Raw genomic sequence first — 20,686 nt, 5'->3', positions numbered from 1 at the left:
CCATTTTGCTAGTCCCTTAATAAATTACCAGATACGTGATAATGGGTATATTTGTACTTGTAATTCGTTTCCCTGTGCATAGTTGCTCTGACAAGCATAACAGGCAGAAACAGGTGTATAGTGCAGAACAAATACTTATCCCACATTTTGTAGTCTTATAACCTAGACTATAAATGAATTTAATACAGATTTTATGTCTTTTTTTAAACAAATTGTACTTAATATGTTGAAAATACAAAATGTTTTTTTTTATTGTAACAAAATAAAGTTAAACACAAAAGGAGACATTTTTTGGTTAAATAAGTACCTAATATTTTGTAGGACCATCTTTAGCAGCAATTACAGTTTAAAGCAGTATTAAACCCAAAAACAAAAATGTAATATATTGCGGTTTAAAAAACTTAGATGTAGTGGCTAAATTCATTTTCTTTTTTTAAGCCTTTTACTTTCCCTTTATTTTACCTAGAGATCCAGCCAGTAACACACCTGACCTAGGGTGTCTGCATTCTAGATGAAGGAATAAAACAGATACCTTTGGACAGCAGCATTGACAGTCTGGGGGAGGGTAGTGTTAGATGTACTAGCACAAATAAACAAAAGCTGACCATTGTAAGCACCACTGTCAGTGTTAACAAGTTTCCGACTGCGCTATAGCCATAAGACGGCTACAGCATGGTTAGTTAGTTCTGGGAGGGTGTCCATGGATGTCCTCCCAGAACCACACCCTCGGCATACCCCCTGGGGCACACACCGTGCGCGATTTGTGATCACTGTGTCATGGACACAGCTGATCACGTGTCCAGGTAAAGGGCCAATCAGAGCCGCCTTTTACCATGTGATCAGCTGTGTTCAATCACAGCTGATCACAGTGTAAATAGGAAATGCTGGTTATCGACAGTCCTATCCTCATGCTGATAGCACGTGAGGAGAGGAGAGGAGAGTCGGTAAGTGGCAGTGGCTAACAGCACCCATCAGTGCTGGCTATCAGTGCCTCTTCAGTGCTGGCTGTCAGTGCCCATCAGTGCTGGCTGTCAGTGCCCATCAATGATGCCTGTCAGTGCCCATCAGTGCCGCCTATCAATGCCCATCAGTGCCACCTATCAGTGCCGCCTCCTCAACACACATCAGTGAAGGAGCAAAATCACTTATTTACAAAACTTTATAACAGAAACTAAGAAAAACATTTTTTTTGTCATTTTTGCTCTTTTTTTGTTTGTTTAGCAAAAAATAAAACCCCAGCAGTGATTAAATACTGCCAAAAGAAAGCTCTATTGTCTCAAAAAAAATTATAAAAATTTAGTTACATGATCACACAATTGTCATTCAAAGTGCAAAAGCACTGAAAGCTGAAAATTGGCCTGAGCAGCAAGGGAGTAGAAGTGCCCGGTAGGCAAGTGGTTAAATGGTTTGTCTCAGCCCTCTAACTGCTACTTTGTCTAGACAGCTTGGTCTGTTCAAAGAAGTTGAAGAATAACAGACTTACTAGCCACATTACCAGGTAAAAAAAAACGAATGCAGCCACCACATCTAAGAACAGGTGTGCTGCAAGTTAATAAATTCTTGTTTGGGGGTTTAATACTACTTTAATAGTCTTTTAAGGTTAATTTTTTACTTACTCTGGCCATTTGGATCCTGCAATAGATGTCCCTTCTTTTTGACAAAATGTCTCTATCCTTGTCAGGCTGGACAGGAATCAATTTTAAATTATTTCCATCTTGTCAATTAAATTGAGACCTGTGCTTTGACTGGATAATTCTAAGACATCCAGGTTCCTGTATTAAATCATTCCATTGTAGCTTTGGCTGTAGGGGCATTTTTATGAAGCAGGGAATATGACATTCACCAAACAGTTCCTGCGATTGAGTCAGTCACTGTTATTTGAAACAAATGCACCAGGAAAGTACACCTACAGTTAATGTTTGGTGAATGTCATATCTACTGGTTTACATGTGTACCCTGTAGAACACGGGTGTCAAACTGGCGGCCCTCCAGCTGTTGCCAAACTACAAGTCCCATGAGTCCTTGCAAGATTGACAGTTACAAGCATGACTCCCAAAGGCAGAGGCAGAATGTAGTAGTTTCACAACAGCTGGAGGGCTGCCAGTTTGACACCCCTGCAGTAGAATAATATTTAATTACAACCTGTTGCAATCAAGTTCAAATGTCTCCATAAAATACACTATTTTTTATGTGGCATTTTGTATTTTTAACCACAAATTCTATACATAAAACTTTTAACCATGAGTAAAAAGTATAACATATTCAAAAACAACAAGGAGTCCCAAAAATTCAAATAATCTCAAAGATTTGTAAAAGGTAAACATTCACAACTGGACAATCAATCATAAATTCTTTCATTGTGTTCACTTTGAATGATTTAAGTTATATAAATACAGAGCTCAGCTAAACTATAAAAAATTCCAGAAAAGTGAGAAATAAATAAACCATTATATATAAAGTGCTAACACTCCCTGATGAGGCCTTTAAGGTGAAATGCGCATTGGAGCAAAGCTATAGGTGACATTATCCTGCAGGCAGAGTGGGACGTGCACCAGGCTAAGCGGTGGAGCCCAAACTAGCTATGAATGAGCGACTGATCTTAGTGCTGGTAGCAGAGGCGGACTGACAACTCGTGGGGCCCCCAGGCAATAGGGGATCATGGGGCCCCTGTGTCCTTGCCCAAACTCAAAAAAGCCTATGAAAAAGGTACCAGGGGCATCTCGTGGGGCCCCCTACTGACCCCGTGCCCTCGGGCAGTGCCCGAGTTTCCAAATGGTCAGTCCACCCCTGGCTGAGAGACAGCATGAGGCACTGTGAGTTTTATCACTTTTGTGTATGTATTTAATTAATAAACGGTGTTACACTATGAACATTTTATTGGATTTTATCCCTATGCCGGCAACCATGTGAGAATAAAAGAAGGAAAGTTATGGTGTTTGGTGGACTGGTCTGACTGAGAAGTATTATTTATTTAGTTTGGCTGAGCGCTGTGTTTATATAACATATCTTAGATCACATTCTGATCCAGTCCAGCAGGTGTATAAAATGTTGGGACGTAGCGCGGGTTTATGAGTGTACACTTTGACTGATTCCCTACCACCATAGATCACACTCATAAGTGAAGTGAAAATCCCAAATCATTTTGTAATTATCTATAGCACTACCAAAACGATCTACTGTCAGGATGGTGTTCTCAGAAGAACAAGTAGTTTTGGCTTTCCATCACACAGAGTTGAGGCCAGAAAGTTCAATTCAGGTCTTGTCAGGCGAGGGAACCCTTTTTAACATGATTGTTGTGTCTCCCAGATACAAACTCCAAATAAGATTTCATTTTTTTTCTTCTTGTCACAATCTAGTTTTGTTGAATTTTCTGGTTATAATTGTTCCATGTACAGAACTTTATGTCTCAGCTTTGCATTTCTGCAGGTCCTTCAGATTTATATGTGATGTCCTGATACTTTTACTTTTGTCCTCCTTATCTGGTCACTGAAGTTTACCGTCATAGTAGTGCCATATTCTTTCCCTTTCTTAATAATGGATTTAACAGCATTCTAGTAGATGTTGAAAGCTTGAGATATTTTAATAACTCAACTCTGATTGGGACTTTTCCAGACTGTTAATCCAGACTTGTTTGAATAGCTTCCTGTTCTTCATGATGCTGTTTGTTTAGATATGTACTCTAATAAACCATGGGACTTTCCAGAAACAGGTGTAATTATTTTGAAATCATATGACACTTTTATTGCACCCAGTGGGATTCCTCTTAACTAGTTACATGTTCTCTGAAAGCAACAGTTTTTTTCAAAGCCTATTTGGGGATTCAAGTAAATACCTAGGCAATCAAGACTTTTCAGTTGTTTTTCTATATGTAATTGAAAAATTATATTTCTTAACATCGTTGACCTATTTTGTGCATACAATCTCACTTTTAGGTTAGAATTTGTAAGGTTGTAACACTACAAAATGTGGAATTTTCCAAAGGGCAGGATAGAAATGCACTATTTATTGAACACTATAAGTAGTACTGAGCACATACTATACCATTGCCAGTATTACTTTTATAAAATGTCAAGAAAACTGATTAAATGCTTCTATGATCCTTTATAGGCAGCAAAGTGAAGACCAGGGGCGGACTGACCATTTGGGAACTCGGGCACTGCCCGAGGGCCCGAGGTCAGTAGGGGGCCCCATTAGATGCCCCTGGTACCTTTCATAGGTTTTTTTGGGTGTGGTTTGAGTGTGGGCGAGGACACAGGGGCCCCATGATCCCCTATCGCCCGAGGGCCCCATGAGTTGTCAGTCCGCCCCTGGTGAAGACATCACTGTTTAGGTTGCTGTGCCTCATCTACAAATAAAATTGGATCAAAAACCCTACATGGTGTTCTGGATCAAAACCATTCTGCTCTTTGAAAGGTAATAAATGACAATGTTCTTTCTAGCTATCAATTTAAGATCATATAGACTGAAAACTTAAAGGATAAGTTCACCTTTTAAAAAAAATAATGCACATCTTTTTACGGGCAAAGAAAAGTGCATCTATTATTTTTTGTACTAGAAGCCCAGAAAGCATTGCACACACGATCAGCAGATCATGGGTGTCATGCAGGCCTCTTGTAGAGCTGTCAGTTTATCTGTGTGCTTGTACCTCATATGGGCATGCAGATACACAGTGACAAGAAGAGAGAATGAATTACCACAGTGCTCAACAGCGCCGTTGTAGTTCATTGAGAACTACAAGCTGACAGTCGCAAAGGCTATTGGAACTTGTAGTTTTACATTCACGGAATTATTTTTTAAAATTTTTTTTAAAATAATGACAGTTAGCAAGAGAGGGCAGAGGCTCCGACAGTGGGAACATGTTACATGTTCCACCCAAAAAGTGGGTGGAACATGTAACATGTTCTTAACGGTAAATTTATCCTTTAAATTAGTTCTGTGTATTCATATCAGCTAAGTATGTTAACAAACCTATGGGCTTATTAATACAGTAATAAAAGCAACAATAAAGACCTATGAACTGCAACAATCCACAGTAGCCATTCAAATTTCAGCTTCCTAAAGTTTGCTGGTTATAGGTAAAGTGATAAATAGAGCCATTTTACCCTCAAGTCCTGTCCTAGCCCAAATTCCAGCCAGAGAACAGGCACCATATATTACTGTAAAGAAAACTGACTTGACAGGGCGAATGTGCCAATCCCAGAACAGGCCAGCATTTATTTTCTATGGCTGCCATGACATATGCATACTGCTTGGTCTGCAAAAGGACTGGGCACCATTGGCATGATGAACAGTTAAAAAAGATTTTTGTCTGCTTTGGAGTTCTGGTATATAAATTATGATTGTCAAGTAGGGGCAGAGGTTTGTTTTATCTTTTCAGTTATCCATTATAGAGTTATTACACTTTCTTCCATAATATTTACCAGCTTGCCTTCACCTCACTCTTTTCTGATACAAATATACGCTGTTATATTTACTTTATTGGGGCATACAATTCTTTTTAGAAAAAAAAATGACTGCATATAAATTGCCATTGTCACCTTGGTTAAAGGAAAAGAACATGGGTGCAAGTAATAGAAGCAGATTAATGCTCTCCTGTGTAGTGGGTGGCAAATCAAATCTCAATTTCTTCAAGCTATGCAATTACCACTGCTATCCCACCATTCCAGGTTTGTGAAAGATTGTTTTCCCCACAACCCACTATGGTTACCATGTTGACCACTGTGTTCTTTAGTGACATAAAGGCCTGCAGAAAGAACCACAGCAGGTGGTGGGGGGCACACTTTCCCACAAACCTGGAAGTGTTGAATAGCAGCAGGTATCTTTTGAGGGAATTAAACATTTTGTTTGCCACCCACCATACAGGTACATATGTTTTTTTTTACATTCTGTTCATGGTTCATTTTCGTCAACAAGGAGACAAGAGTCCTTTGGCATTAACTGAACACATAACCATAAAGATAACAAATCTAGGTGCCCTAGCAAGGACAAAATGGAAGGTAATAAGACAACATGCTGATAGAATAGAATAAGGACTAAGACTGTTATCTGACCTTTTAAAGAAGCACTCCTATCATTAATCTGTAAGGTTATAATACATTTATGCTATTAATTATTACAGTGGAGAACACATATGTAAACTAATATAAGGGTGTTGGAGTCTGTTTATTCTAAAGCTAGCTTTGGCAAGGAGGGTGCTTTTGAAAGATGAATTTTGGGCAATTGCTATTGGTTACTGCAGCTTGCACATAGCTCTTTATCCTACTCTATAAGCCTGTAGGAGTCAGCTATTAATGCATAGTGCATATATATGTTTGCTTCACTAAGCACACTTAACAAGCATTTTGTATTTTTCATATATAAAAACTTATAATAACTTTGAAAGTCAAACTTAAAGACAAAAATAGTTGAGGTATGAGTGAACATTTACATTTATGTACTTACCAATATCAGGATCATTCATAAACTGTGCCCTAATGGTGCGCTCATCTTTTCCATATTCATTTTCGGCTTGTAATGTATAAAAGCCATTGTTCAAGTGTGTTGGACTATCCAGCTGTAGGCAACCATGATGTTCACTCATATTGTTGGTTGATTGATGAATTTTACTCCAAATAAAATCTGTATCACTTAGAATGCTTCCTTCGTAAAACCACTGCAACTTCGGAGTTGGGTTACCCCTCACACTGAAAGGGATACACCAGTGATGGTCCAAAGTTGGATAGTCTATTAGGGTGATGTTTGGTGGAACTATAATGAAAAGACCAAAAAAAGCACATGCATGTTGAAGCAAGAAAATCACTACTGACCATTCATAAGTATGCTTTTTAGAACCAAATTATTACCAAGATAAATGACATTTAAAAAATATAAATTACTTTCCAGTCCTGGAACCAAAACATTTAGAATAATCTGACCTTAACTATCTGAAGGCAGTGAAAATATTCTCATATCAACATGATTTTTATAAGAGATCACTGCACGAACTGAGCAAAAAGCCATACACCAAAACAACTTAAAATACACTTTATTTATTAGGATGGTCCATAGTAGTCCCCACCTGGCAACAGTTCTGTTGAGTTCTTTTCAGTGAAAAAATCCACCAAAATGTGTGCTTTGATCAAAGGCATCCAAACATTTGCTTAAGACAATTAATATATAAATTATATAGTTTCTTAATGGAAAATATAGGCATGATTTATCATTATTTTTGGTCGTTCCTGATAAAATAGACTATGCATAGAGAGATTTTATTTCAATGTGAATACTGCTAGAGTTAGTGTACCTATTTGATATGAATTAAAGTGTATCTAAAGCATTTGTTTTATTGAGTAGGAAAGGATTAGAACCTTTGTCAGGTTTTTATTTTTGTCTGTGTCCCTGATTCACTCTTTCTCTTTGTCCTGGTGACCATTGCCAACAGGAATGAAATTCTGGGACAATCTGAAATTTTGAGCTGTCACTGGGTCACGGACAGAGGTGGAGACTTGTAAACTGAACCCATGTTTCGGTGAAAGTTGTCTAAGAAAGGATTTCCCTCGCATTAGAATGATATCCTCTCATTTCCTGTTGTGTCTCAAGCCATCCCCTACACTGTCCAAAACTATAAAAAAAGAAAACGTTTGGCTTTGGATATACTTTAAGGTCAGTCTGAGATTCATAGTTTATACTTTGCTTTCATTTCCCTATACCAGTTAATTCAAATGATTAAAAAAACACATCTCATACTAACTATTACATTTGTGGAAAGAATTTTAATTTTGGATAGCCTTTGAAAGAGTACACAGCCCTGTCAGTTTCCTTTAGGGATATTTTATCTCATTTCCTGTCCTTGCAAAAATAGGATAAGAAAAGCGTGTAGCAGTTGTTAATTGGACCAAAATTCACATACAGTATTTTTAGCCCAACAGTAATTTTAACACATCACCATTTTACTTAAAACACGGTGGTGTGTTGCTTTCTGTGTCCTCATCATCATATCGTACATTGCTTCCTGTTGCAACTTCAAATGCAGGGGAATCTCTCCAATAGATACACAGCCCGCTAATAAAAACATGAGAAACATCTTTCCGAAACCAGAAAACAAAAAGTGTTGGCTGTAGTTGGAATTTCATGTTTAGGACCCAATTTTCTAACGTGTGAACTATGGAGAAGGGAACTTCTGCCTACTTCAGACATCCAATCATTGACAAGTTAAGCTCCATTTTTATGCTTATGTTTGCTTCGCTGCTCTACCACTACCTTCACATGTTAGTAAATCAGACCCTTAATATAACATATCTGTGCAGGGATTATGACATCTCTCCATAAGGATTGACAAGACAATTTTTTTGGAGTAATTGACCGTTTTTAATGAATGGACAAAAACACAATCTTCTGGGGGTAGAATGTTTTACAATGTTTAGAAATGTCAAATTAAAAATGGATGCCATGCTTACAGCCTACATAGAGTTGTTGAGAGCAGACTAGCATCCATGTATAGCAGTTAGCCAAAGAATCACTTTGTGGTTGCATAGTTCATTAAAAAATGGGCAAATCATTTTGTAAAACCAGTTCAAATAATGCCTTTCATAACAACCCAAAGCCTTAAGCATTTTTAATCATAAATTATCTACTTTATCACATGAAAGGAAAAAGTATTTTGTAGTACTTACAGTGCACATTGAGCTCAACAGCAATTTGGTCCTCTCCCACAATATTTTCTGCTGAACAAACCAGAGTTTTTGTATTGTCTAGTGATGTCACATTCTTTAAAATGAGGGAAGCGGCACGGGTTACAGTTTCTATCTAAAAACAAAAATAACACTGTGAATTATTATATAGTTCTGAGAAACAAGGCAACGAGTGCATCCCTACAATGAAAAACTCTTACCAGGGTATTGGACTTAATCTGGGATATGTCCCAAGAGACATTAGGGTCAGGGAGCCCAGTGGCTTCGCAGGACACTGTTGCGCTGTTACCTTCTAGAACCATCACTTCTAGTTTGCTGACATTTACTTTCGGCAAAACTGTGAATGAGAAAAAGTTTCAATGTCACACTGCTGAGGAATAAAATAACACAAAAAACCTATACAAATTTACATAGACTATTCTCTTTTGTTAGCGGGAAAAAGTGGTTAACAGTAATCTTATATTTTTGGGTACTGATTTGAAGTGAATGGGTCACATATTGAAACAAGATAAAAGCATCATAAAACAACTACAGGAAACTCTTTAATCTTTTACAGACACTGCAGAAAACTTGTCTTACTTTCATATTTATACTGCTTTCGAATAAGCAGTAGACAAAAATTGGCATTTTTGGCTGATCTCTGAACACGTAAAATCTTCTTTAAAATGCAGAAAATTGCTTGCTTTCTTTTTCATGCAACTTACTGCATTGTCCAGCACTCACTTTAGAAATGCTGCCAGCAAAGTCTTCAGCGAGGACTGCATTTCCTGTTGAGGAGAAAAGTCACCCCAGCCAGAATTCTGGGTTTTGGATGGCCTGTAACCTCAGTGATCCCCAGTGGTCCTATTTAGAAGGCACTGGCTGAGGTGGGGTGATATCAATTATTATCAATTCAGCCCAGTCCACCTATACTCCTAACAATCCATCAACAGGATTTGTGTAGGAGAGAGCCCTGGAATTTGTGGTTCTCCAGGGCTTGTCTTAATCAAAAGAATGTGATTTACAGCATCTTGGCAATCTACAATGTTAAGCTTTTATCCCAAAAGATAGAGGCTTTAATTTTTTTGTCACTTTTGCTTGAGGTGATTGTAGCTGTATTAGTGCATTTGCAACAGAAACAATTGAGTACTGTCTGTGATACTTTTTTTATTTGCACTAACATACAATTTTGAGGACAAGCTTTTGGGGTATGTCCCCTTCGTCAAAGTCCAAGCAGTACTATACAAATCACAAAGTTTCAGCAGAAACGTTAGTACTGCTTGGACTTTGAAGAAGGGGACATACCCCAAAAGCTTGTCCTCAAAATTGTATGTTAGTGCAAATAAAAAAAGTATCACGGACAGTACGAAATTGTTTTTGTCACTTATGTAAATTCCATCTCGATCTACTAGTCCATTGACAATGCTGCTGTCCAAGTTTGGCTATGTTTCTCCTCCATTGATACAGTTAAGGAGTTAGTGTAGCCACCCTAAGACAGAATGTATATTTCTGTCAAGATTGTCAGAAAATAAAGAAAGAACATGAGAAAAGAAAACTAACGCAGTCACAACATCTATGGATAAATAAGCTTCACAATATTAAATGTTTGTTTTTGGGTTAAAATGCACTTTAATTTGTGCACTAATAGCCTTAGTGAAACTGTATTACTTTTCTTAATAAAATATACAATTATTAGTTTTATTTAAAACATTCCATGTGTACTGCTCTTTCACTAGACCATTTTAGGAAAGTATACTGACATTATTGGCACATAAGGGTCAATATTGCTTGCAACTGCAGAATGACCAACCTGTTGATGGGATGTTGACTATGTATTGTATATGTCCATAGTGTCATTTCAGTAAAATGATTATGGTATTTTTGCAGGTGTTTGTATATAAATTATTATTAGTTATTAAGTGCCATCAAATTGATGTCAACCCCTGGTGACTGCAGAATAGTGTTTCTCCAAAATGATCTATCTTTGGTTTGGGTCTTAAGTCCTCAAAACAGCATGTTCACAATTTCTGTGACTGTATCCAACTACCTTATTGCTGGTAGTCCATTTCTCTTTTTTTCTCCAAAGTATAATTGTCTATTCTGGTGAGTTGGTACTTCCTATAATATGTCCAAATTAGGACACATTCATCCTAGTAATCTGTGGGGGAGATTAATTGGAACACTCAGAATCTGGTGCAGCTGTGCATTGTAAGGCGAGGGGAGGCACTGGATACCTTCACTGCCATTGTGCTATTGCTTGGTGCGTCGTTATACCTTTAAGGAGGGGTGGGCTCTCTCCAGGCATACCTGCTCTCAATCTATCCATTATTATATATGTGCTCCAACTTTGGAGACTCTCAAAATTTAAAATTAGGACTGCAGTATACTGGGATGCATGACATGGCCTCTGCAGCTTACGCACATATTTGCAAACATGGCAAATTAAACCGCTTGTTTTAACGTGAATTGTTAGGCAGGATTAATTTGGTTCATTGAAGGCTGGCTGATAATTGAGCTGGGGATTTTTGTTTGTTGTTTTTTGACATATGTCGCCCGTTCAAGTGCTCCTTGCCGTAAAAGCCAATTATAGGTTGAGGTGGTTGCCCTTTGTTTTGTTCAATTGGTGAATTGGTGAAGGTAGGCACTAGATACCTTTGCTGCCATTGCTCTATTGCTGGGTGTCCAGTGCGTGCCTATACCTTTAAGGAAGGGTGGGCTCTTTCCAGGCATACCTGCCCCCCATCTAGCCATTGTTATATATGTCCTCCAGCTTTGGAGACTCTCAAAATTTAAAATTAGGACTGCTGTACATTTGGGTGCCGTGGCATGGCCTCTGCAGCTTATGCATATAATTGCAAATGTGGCAAACTAAGCTCCTTGTTTTAATGTGAACTGTTAGACAGGGTTAATTTGGTTTGTTGCATTCTGGCTGGTGAGTTGGGGATTTTTGCTTCTTGAAATTTTGATATTTGTCGCCTTTCTATGTGCTCCATGCTGCAAAGGCCAGTTATAGGTTGGAATGGTTGCCATTTGTTTGTACAGCTGTGCATAGTAGCCAATCATCTTTCATCTCCAGCTTGTTAAGCTTTGATAATAAAACCTGGAAGCTGATTGGTTTCTGTGAAGAGCTACACCAGATTTTGCACTCTGCAGTTTTAATAAATCTCCCCCTTTGCTTCTAGTGAAGTGGTTTGATATGTTGAAAAGTCCCTTTGTTTTTAGAGGACAAGCTTTTATTTGCATGTATACTTGGCGAAAATGGTCAGTTTTGGATAGATTGGAAAAGGGTTAGAACTTTTTTAAAGTTTTTATTGTTCTCTGGGTTCCCACTGGAAGGATTCATCCTTTTATATGTCTTCATAGACAGAGATGGAATATCCAGAATACAGGTGTCAGGAGGTTGAGGGAATTCTTCCAATAGGCAAAACTGTTTTTGTGACAGCTGTCTAAGTGGGGATTTCACATCAATTTGTAAAGATTTCCTTTAAGTTCCTGTTGCATATCCAGGGTAGGAAGTGAAGCAAAATCTTTCCAATAGGTCATAGACAACAAAAAGAAATCGTATTTAAATCCTTTCCTACTCCTAACCCTATCCAAAATTTAAAACAAAATGATGAGGGGGGAGGAGGAACCAGGAAAGGCAAGATATTACAATACCGTTTTAATGCTTTACACCTTTGAAAAAAATCTGAAAACTGTTAATTTTTTTAAATAAAAATAATGCAAAGCATTGTGTAAAATCCAAATTCCACAGAATAGTTGCCATCACAGCATGTCTCAGGTACTCTTAAACATTGTTTAAAATGCAGTAACAGTTATTTTCATCCCAACTAGCTGATGTTTAAACAGTGTCTAAAGGCTAACCCCACTCTTTTAAGGTTTAGGTATAGTGATGAGAGGTTAGACCCCCCCCCCCCTCCCTGTTTTTATTGCTGTCTGTGTCCCTGCTAGCAAGGTTCGCACACTCTATATGACCTAACGACCATAATTACTGAAATTGAAATGGGGCCACAACAAGAATAGAGGAAAGGTCTTACAATGGGGATGCCTTTTGACAATTGTCAAATTGGGTATTTGCCTTATTTTGGACATATTTCCTCTTATTACCTGTTGCATCAAAGGACAGACAGTGAAGGAAAATTTTTTGAATATGACACAAATGTCAAAAAATCCATCCAAAATATAAGAAAATGTTTGACTTTAGTTACAGTTTAGACAAGCATAGCTTTTCTTTTTTAATATGTGACATAAAGCATCGAATAAATGAATTACCCCACACCCACACAAATGTGCACAAAATTAATGATGTCATACGTTGCTGATGAAACATTTGGGAGGGACTTTTGGGTTACATCACTTCCATTTATTATAAAGCAGATGGAACGCAAACCGGCGTTCCTGCGTAAGTATTTAAGCACATTTTAATTATTTCCTTTTATTAAAAATACATTATTACACTATGAGAGGCTCTTTTATCTCTCCCCTGACATGAGCTTGGTATTATACAGTCCTCTGTAAGTCGCAAGTGTTTAAATCATCTGGTTCTTACATCTATCCATGTGTAAAACAAATGTATAAGTGATCCATTGGAGCAAAATAGCTGTCTATGGAGATGACCAGTTGATACCGGGAAAGTGAACTTCTTTTTAATTAAGGAAATCAAAACCCTCTGGTGAGTGCGATGTGTCTCTGTATTGGTGGAGAGGAGAAGCATGGTATATGGTGGCACAGAATCATCAGCTGCAGAGTTAATATATTTGTACTGTTCACTATTGTGAACTTTATTAAGGTGTTTATGTTTATTGATGCATTTATGATTACACAGTTTATATATATTTTTTTACTTTTTTGTAGAGTGCACAAATAAGGAAAGCACAATCAAATCCTTTTGAGGTTTTTCTTATACAGCATTGAATACCTTTACTGAAATATGCATGTCATCATACTTTTTTATTATAACCTGCACTAAGAAAATAACAATTAGAATCTGATTGGTTGCTAAGGCAACACCTTCACTTTTCTTTTTCTTCAGTTTTACATATGAAGCTCTATTAGCAAGGCCCCAGCACTTGTACAGGAAAACCAATCACCATTTCATCATAAATCCCAGACATAGCTATAGTTATTTTTAATCAATAATATAACATGAAAACTGTTATAAAGACTTGTCTGTAAATTTATTTGTAGTTGTGAAATGTCTGTTATATGATTCCTGTAATTAATTAAACCGATAAGTAGATCACATCATCAGTCTTCCTAATTTAGAACATTTTATGTAAAATTAAAGATTGTGACTTGTACTTTGTGGCACTAAATCCATTTTGCATGCCTGCAGAGCATTTATTTTATGGATCACAATAAATTTTAACATGCTTTATTTTAGCTGTTTTTTTAAAATTGAATAATTTAGTCAGCTTTCTTTGTCCATCTATCTGTCTGTCTATCCCTCAATTTAATCCATCCATCTATGTTGTCCTGACCCTTACAATATAATTGGGTTTGGGCATCTACACTGTGTAAAACATATACACTCGAATGTAGCAGCAATTATAGCAGCCATTTTAGCCTTCTGATAAAATGGAGGTTGAAAAAAACGGATGAAAGAGTGAAAGAGGAGAGGGAATGAAACCATTCTCAAAACATCTAGCAGTCATCTCTCTACATTGCAGGAAGCCAGTTATTGTAATAATATCTACAGGAGTGAAGCCATTAAGATTCTTTTAAATGCATCTTTTTATCCAGAGTTTTATATTCTACACTGTATATTGTAATTAAACAGCAGCATGAAAATCTGACAGAATTCTATGGTTTGCAGGAAAGAACAAGAAAATGATCGAGAACATTTCACTACATGACTAGTTTATTCATTTCTGTGTTCTGTTGCTATAGAAACAAGTAAGAACTAGAATTACATTTTCACTAGCACAGTGCCTCTACATTTCTGCGGTGACAGGGGTGGAGGGACATAATGGGGAGACTCTCAAGTGTAAGTGCTATATTGCAACATGGGACTGCAGAACGCCACGTTTACAATTTTAATCAGTAATGAGGCTGTGGAAATTTCATGTGCCTAGTTATCGCCATGTTTTCCTCTTTTTCTAAGAAAACACAGATAGTGTTGCAAGGTAAGTTGTGACTTCACATTCTACTACAATCCTAAGGTAGTGTATATTGCCTAAGCTAGTTAGAATTGTATGCTAGAATGCAAACATGCAGCCCGGTCTGTGGATGCTTTTGATCTTATCTGCATATAGATGAAGGTCATGAATGGTAACCTTACTGAAAGCCTTCACCAACCGAATGACCACAGCTGATTTTTAGAAGGAACTATATTGTCTGTTTAGCAATTGAAACATTAGCTCACAATAAAGCCTTGTACACACAAGCAGTTTTTTTTTTCGTTCAACCCAGCGGGCTGAACGAAAAAAAAACCCGGAAGGCTTGCTGTACTAACTATGGGATCTCCCTGCTAAACTATTGTGTTCTGACAAGAGGACTGCCCCCCAGAAAACACCAACCAATGGCTGTGAGCACTGATAGGATGACAATTGGCTGTTGTTTTTCCAGCATGCCTATCTGACAGAAGCCGGACGTTCGGCCAGTTTCTGTTGGACAAGCTGCTGTACACACAGGCCCAATGTCGTCCAGTTTCTGTTGAACTGGCCAATACCAGCTGATATTGGCCCTTGTGTACCAGGCTTAAAACATATTAAGGTTGATTTACTAAAGCAAAAAGCTATTAAACATGCAGGGGAACTATCACTTTGCAAGGGATTTTTTTCTTAGCTTAGTGAATGAGGTGACGCTCCAAAGACTTTCATCATCCAAACACATACATACAAAAAGTGAATGTTTGCCACATTCACTAAGCAGTCTATTTGCCATGGTCATAGCAGACCAATAGTTATGTCTAGGAGATGGGAAGAGTAGGCAAGCATCAACATCAGAAAGATCTGGGCTTTGCCTATCAGAATGATCTGGCATAACAATGGTGCCTGGAAGTTGCTTTGCCTAGTCTATAAAACATTTTACACCACCATATTGTTATTGAAGATATGGTTTAAATAATGGAGGATTAACAGAAAAAATAGCTAACCATTATTTATAGTGATTTAAATGACCTTGTAAATATAAAACGTTCCAGTGAAAGCATACTTGTAAAAGAAGTACACTGTAAATATTTACCTTTACCAGTGCCCATGCCACTAAATGTCACTCCAATCCTGAGTAGCAAACCACAAATTCTGCTGGGAAACATGAAGCTTCTGAGACTGTCAATGACCTTTGTTCCCTTTATCTCTCACATAGGGTTAGTGGAGGAGGGAGTGGTGACTTGGAGGTCAGTAGTGAGAGCTTTAGGAACCATGGAAAGTGACATTCCCACAAGTGTTGGTTTCCCAGTATACTTCGGGGGACCATTTCTCAAGACTGGCACAGCTTTCACCCAAATTGAAAGAGTTTTTATTAGTGACAGGGTCACCTAACTAAGACCTTTTTTACCACTAATAGTAACCTGTAATCAGTGGCAAGTTTTATACCAAATTAGTAGCTGCCACTACTCCCCACTCAGCCTTAAAAACACAAATATGATTGAGTGGGAAAAAAATGTTAGCTCTTTAGTGTTATACTTGTTTTTTGTCACCTTTTTGAGGACTGCATAGCATATCCTCCATTTCTAGGTATAGATGGATATTCAAATTTTAAGAAACCCCTTTGCAACTCTTTCTGTTGTTTTAAACATCAAGCCCTCTTTTTCTGGACACCTCTGAAATTTTGTTTGACTGAACCATATTGCATCTCAAAAGAATTCAGTTGTGAAGAGCAGGTAGGGTGAGCCAAATACAAACCAAATTTATGACACAGAAGTCTGTCTGATATACCTCCAATGCATGTTATCTAAACCAAGTCCATGAATGTAAACGGTGGATTCCAATTTATGGGATGTATAAAAATGCTGTAGAATTTGCTTTCAACAACATAGCACATTTTTTTATTTCTACTTAGTTCCTAGAAACCTCAAATCTGAATATTGGTTTCATGTTTTACAAGGCATTGCTGGTAGAAAAGGGATTTTGGCCAGGTGTTATTCTTCCTTTACTTGTCAGTACTACTGTTTCCCTCCTTCATGGGTAGAAAACCCTGACAAAATGTCATGACCAAGAAGACAGCTTACTGATGTCATTTCCCTTAAGTTATCTTTGTGATTATTTTCACTTAATAGTTAAAGAACCCAGTAGGTTAGAAGCAATAGAAGTGGAGTGCTGATGCCCCATTCAAAAATCCAATCGAGAGAAGTAAAAAAAAAAAAAAAAAAACAACATGAAATAGTACAGATGGAAGGGGTTGTCAATAACTTTTTTATTGGAAGACACTTTCTATGTACCAATTCAATTCAATTGAACTGCATCCAATCTGCATGACATGTGAAAAAACATTGCTTCCTATGGTGCTTATTCACATATGTCCAGTGCACTGGCGGTGCGGATTCAGTGCGGTTTGAAAAAGAATCATGTACGATTTGTACCTGTGCCTTCAGGTTGAGGTCCGTATTACAGGCTATTGACTTCAATGGGAACCGTTTCGAAACTGCACATGTGTGAACAGGATAAAATACTGTGCTAATCCTGTCCTGAACCTGATGTAAACCTGACATGAACCTCTGAACAACTACTGTATCAATTAACTGTGAAACCTGAGCTTCAGTCCTCACAGCACATGTGTGAATCAGCTCTAAGAGCTTCTAATCTTTTTCTTTGAATGATTCCCTCTTACACCTGCTGGAATACCAATATATCCTGCTGTATAGAGGAAAACTTTTGTTGCCACCAGTTGCTCTCATGTCTTATTGGGGAGATTTTCTCCCACTTCCTGGCTAGGAACCATAAAATCAAGAAAATAAGAAATTTCCCAAAATGAGAAAAAGTTGCCATTGGAGTAGGTGCCCCTGTTGAAAGATTTCACCTACTCTTTGCGTGAGAACTGTAGAATTGTGTCACTGTCCCAGTGACAAAAGTATCTAGGATATATTGAAGGGTTAGATCTCACCAGCAAAAAAAAAGCATTAAATACCTAAGAATAGGTATAACCCCTTCCTATTCTATCCAATAAAATGCTGGCTATAGACCCATGTTAGGAAATTTCTGTCTATAGCAAATGTCTTATTTCCTACCTATGGGTCTCTGAGGCTGGGTTGTGTTCTGCCAGGAAACAAAATAGTATTTGCACATTGTAGATCTTTGTGGTTCACTGTAGACGTACAAACAGCACAAACCTTTCTGGCCACGATAGTTCAAAGGTTTTCTAACTCATAGCCTTCTTGTGGTTTATATTCTCAAAACAATGTAGTTGCATGTGTTTATAAATGTTGCAACAATTTTAACTTGTTCATCATATAGAGGTAAATGCAAACTGCATAATACGTTATAAACATAGCTAGGGCCACCAATGAGGTATATTGAGGTGACTATCTTAGGCAGCACTCATGAAGGCATTTTGGGGCACTAAAGCCATAGTGTGCATACCTGGCACTCCATCCTTAGCGCAGTTCAGTAACAGTGAGGCTAATAAAATCACACTCTCACCATTACTGAGTTACTGAATTACTGTGGATCTGTCACACAGGCTTTCGCAGAGGCAAAGCCTCTTCAGTGACACAGAGCACTTGAGGCAGCCATCTTTTCCATGGGGGACAAAAAAATGCCCTGTTAGGCGGCATCTACCCAGATCATAGCTGATACCATATTCCAATGGTGGTACAGTCTCTTGAATACCATGTCTGAAACTTAAAAACCTTTCCATCCAAAAGATGCCTTTGCAAACCTCTAAAACCTGTCAAGAGCTGGTCAATTTCCAGAAGTCTGGGTTGCTAATATCACCCATCTGAAAGTTAATGAAATGTTTGGATGTATTTTTCCAAGGTTCCAAGTATGTGAAACAAACTTGCATACTCTGTCAGTACATATATTCTTTGTGTCGCACTTAACTTTTAATATCCATAGACATTAGGTGTAGGTACGAATTAATTATTTCAAGTTTTAAATGTTAGTATAGAATGTTTTTATTTCCATGGACATTAGGGTTTGATTTACTCAACGCAAATAGGTTGTTCACTCTGCAAGGGATGTTACACTTTGAAAGTGAATTTTCCCCACAGCTTAGAAAAATAAATAAAGGAGAATGGGAAAAAAAATGTTTTTTTGCTTGCACTTGATTGCATTATGGAAGTCAACAGAGCTTCACTTCATTCACTAAGCTCTGGGGAAAACTGACTTGCAAAGTACAACTTCTTTTGCAATTGTTAGTAATTCAAATCCCCTAGGTGGGATGTTTTTTTGTTTAGATAAACAGTATACGCCCTATAAACATTTACATGTATAATACTCTGCAAGTCCATAAACCTAGAATATATCATTTTATTGTCTTAGTTACTTCATTTTTACAGTGTGTTCTGAAGATGAGATGCTCCCTCTACAACACGTGTCAAACACAAGGCCTGTGGGCCGAATCCGGCCCTCCAGACCATTTTATATGGCCCTCACACCTCTCCTGCAGCTGCAGCATCCCCCTCGTGTCCTTTTCCACCTTATCTCAGCAGTTGGCAGCAGAGTGGAGGGCAAAACTCTTCCACCAGATCCTGCACTTCTCTGTGCCACAATGAAACTCTTATAGAACAATCGGCAGCAGAGAGGAGGATAGAAGTCCTCCTACAGATCCTGCACCTCCTCTTTTCACCCAACTTCTTATTTTTATCTGTTTTTGTTTTCTAAATTGAAAGTGGTCAAAAGTAAATATAGTTAACACATATCTGCTTATTTATGGGCAACAAGACATAGCTTGCATCATTGTACATTCCATTTAGCCTTGTTGATGCTGAAACAAGAAAAAAATGGTTTACTATTTTGTGAAAGAAAATAAGAATAAAAGAGGGTTCATCTCATTCAACTAGAATAACTAGTAGCCATCACTTTAGACTGAATTCTGATTACTGATTGACAAGAACAATTATATTAATTGTAACTTACCACAGTTGGGTATGTGCATAACACTCACTGCTATCCTCTTATCATTCTCATTGAAACAGATTATGTTCTGCTTGTCCATGTTGAACATGTTTGCCTGTTGAAACACTTTTATCCACATTATATCACAGGAACACAGGAATGGATTGTCGCTTAGAAGTCTGAAAGAAAAGTAAAGTTTTTAACAACTTTCAAAATGTAATAAATATTCACATTCACTTATTTACATCTTTCAGACATATGTTTTCAGACACATACTATATCTTTTAACTAGGTTAGTATTATTTCTTAGTTAATTGAACGTCAGCTCTAGAAGTTTCATAAATATTGTCCTGGGTTTTCTTCCTAATTGAGTGCAAGGCAGCCAGGCACACAACAGCTACCATAGTCTCGCAACACAATGACCGGGGAGTGAGTGTCTTTTTAGGCTTAATGCTTGTTAAACTTGGTTGGGCTGTAGGGTAAGCCTTTGGATACTCCAAATTTAGTGCACAAAAGTGCAAAGGACACTCTCTGGCTTCACTAGACTTTTCAGGGTAACCCCTTCTGGACTAGTAATAACATAGCTCCCAACTGGCACTGATTTGGAACAAAGTCTTTCTGTCCCTCTTTCCTCCTCATTTGTCCCTCATTTTGGCCTGATCTATATACTTTTTTGTAAAATGCACTATTTATGTTTCAAATAAGATTTCACAATGCTAAACCTTTTATCCAATTTTTGGAATGTGTGCATTGGTAAATTTCAAAAACCACTATAAAGGCATAGTAGTGGTTTAAAGAAAGCACCTGTGGGTTTCACTAATCTTTTTTTGTATAATTCTCCTTTAAGGGGTCATGGTGGGTGGGGGGTGTTTTATGCCTAGATACTTTTGCTAATAGGTGTCCCTCATTCCTATCACAAAACATTGGGAGTAATGGTAATAGGTGAGAAAACAACTCCAACCACAGGAGCAGTCCTAAATCAGAAACTCTGGAGCAGATACTCAAGGGTTAACCCCTTCTGGACTAGTAATAGCATAG

The 20,686-nt window shown here is 37.7% G+C and overlaps 1 protein-coding gene across 4 annotated transcripts in view; it reads right to left on the bottom strand.

Annotated features, from left to right (window-relative positions):
* The window catches only part of NTRK2 (neurotrophic receptor tyrosine kinase 2), a 271,171-nt gene that overhangs the window by 215,895 nt on the left and 34,590 nt on the right, over positions 1–20,686 (bottom strand). For all 4 annotated transcript variants that reach the window (XM_089662108.1, XM_089662106.1, XM_089662109.1 and 1 more), the window contains exons 6-9: positions 19,670–19,827; positions 8,870–9,006; positions 8,652–8,784; positions 6,442–6,747 (exon numbers count right to left, since the gene is read on the bottom strand). In XM_089662108.1, coding sequence (XP_089518234.1) covers positions 6,442–6,747; positions 8,652–8,784; positions 8,870–9,006; positions 19,670–19,827 — 734 coding nt within the window. The remainder of the gene's footprint in view (positions 1–6,441; positions 6,748–8,651; positions 8,785–8,869; positions 9,007–19,669; positions 19,828–20,686) is intronic.

The sequence above is a fragment of the Staurois parvus genome, unplaced genomic scaffold, assembly GCF_062004578.1.
Source record: "Staurois parvus isolate SC_StPar_1 unplaced genomic scaffold, SC_StPar_1.0 ptg001432l, whole genome shotgun sequence".
Lineage (NCBI taxonomy): Eukaryota > Metazoa > Chordata > Amphibia > Anura > Ranidae > Staurois > Staurois parvus.
Note: the sequence above shows the minus strand (reverse complement) of the source record. Positions and strands in the feature narration are given on the sequence as shown.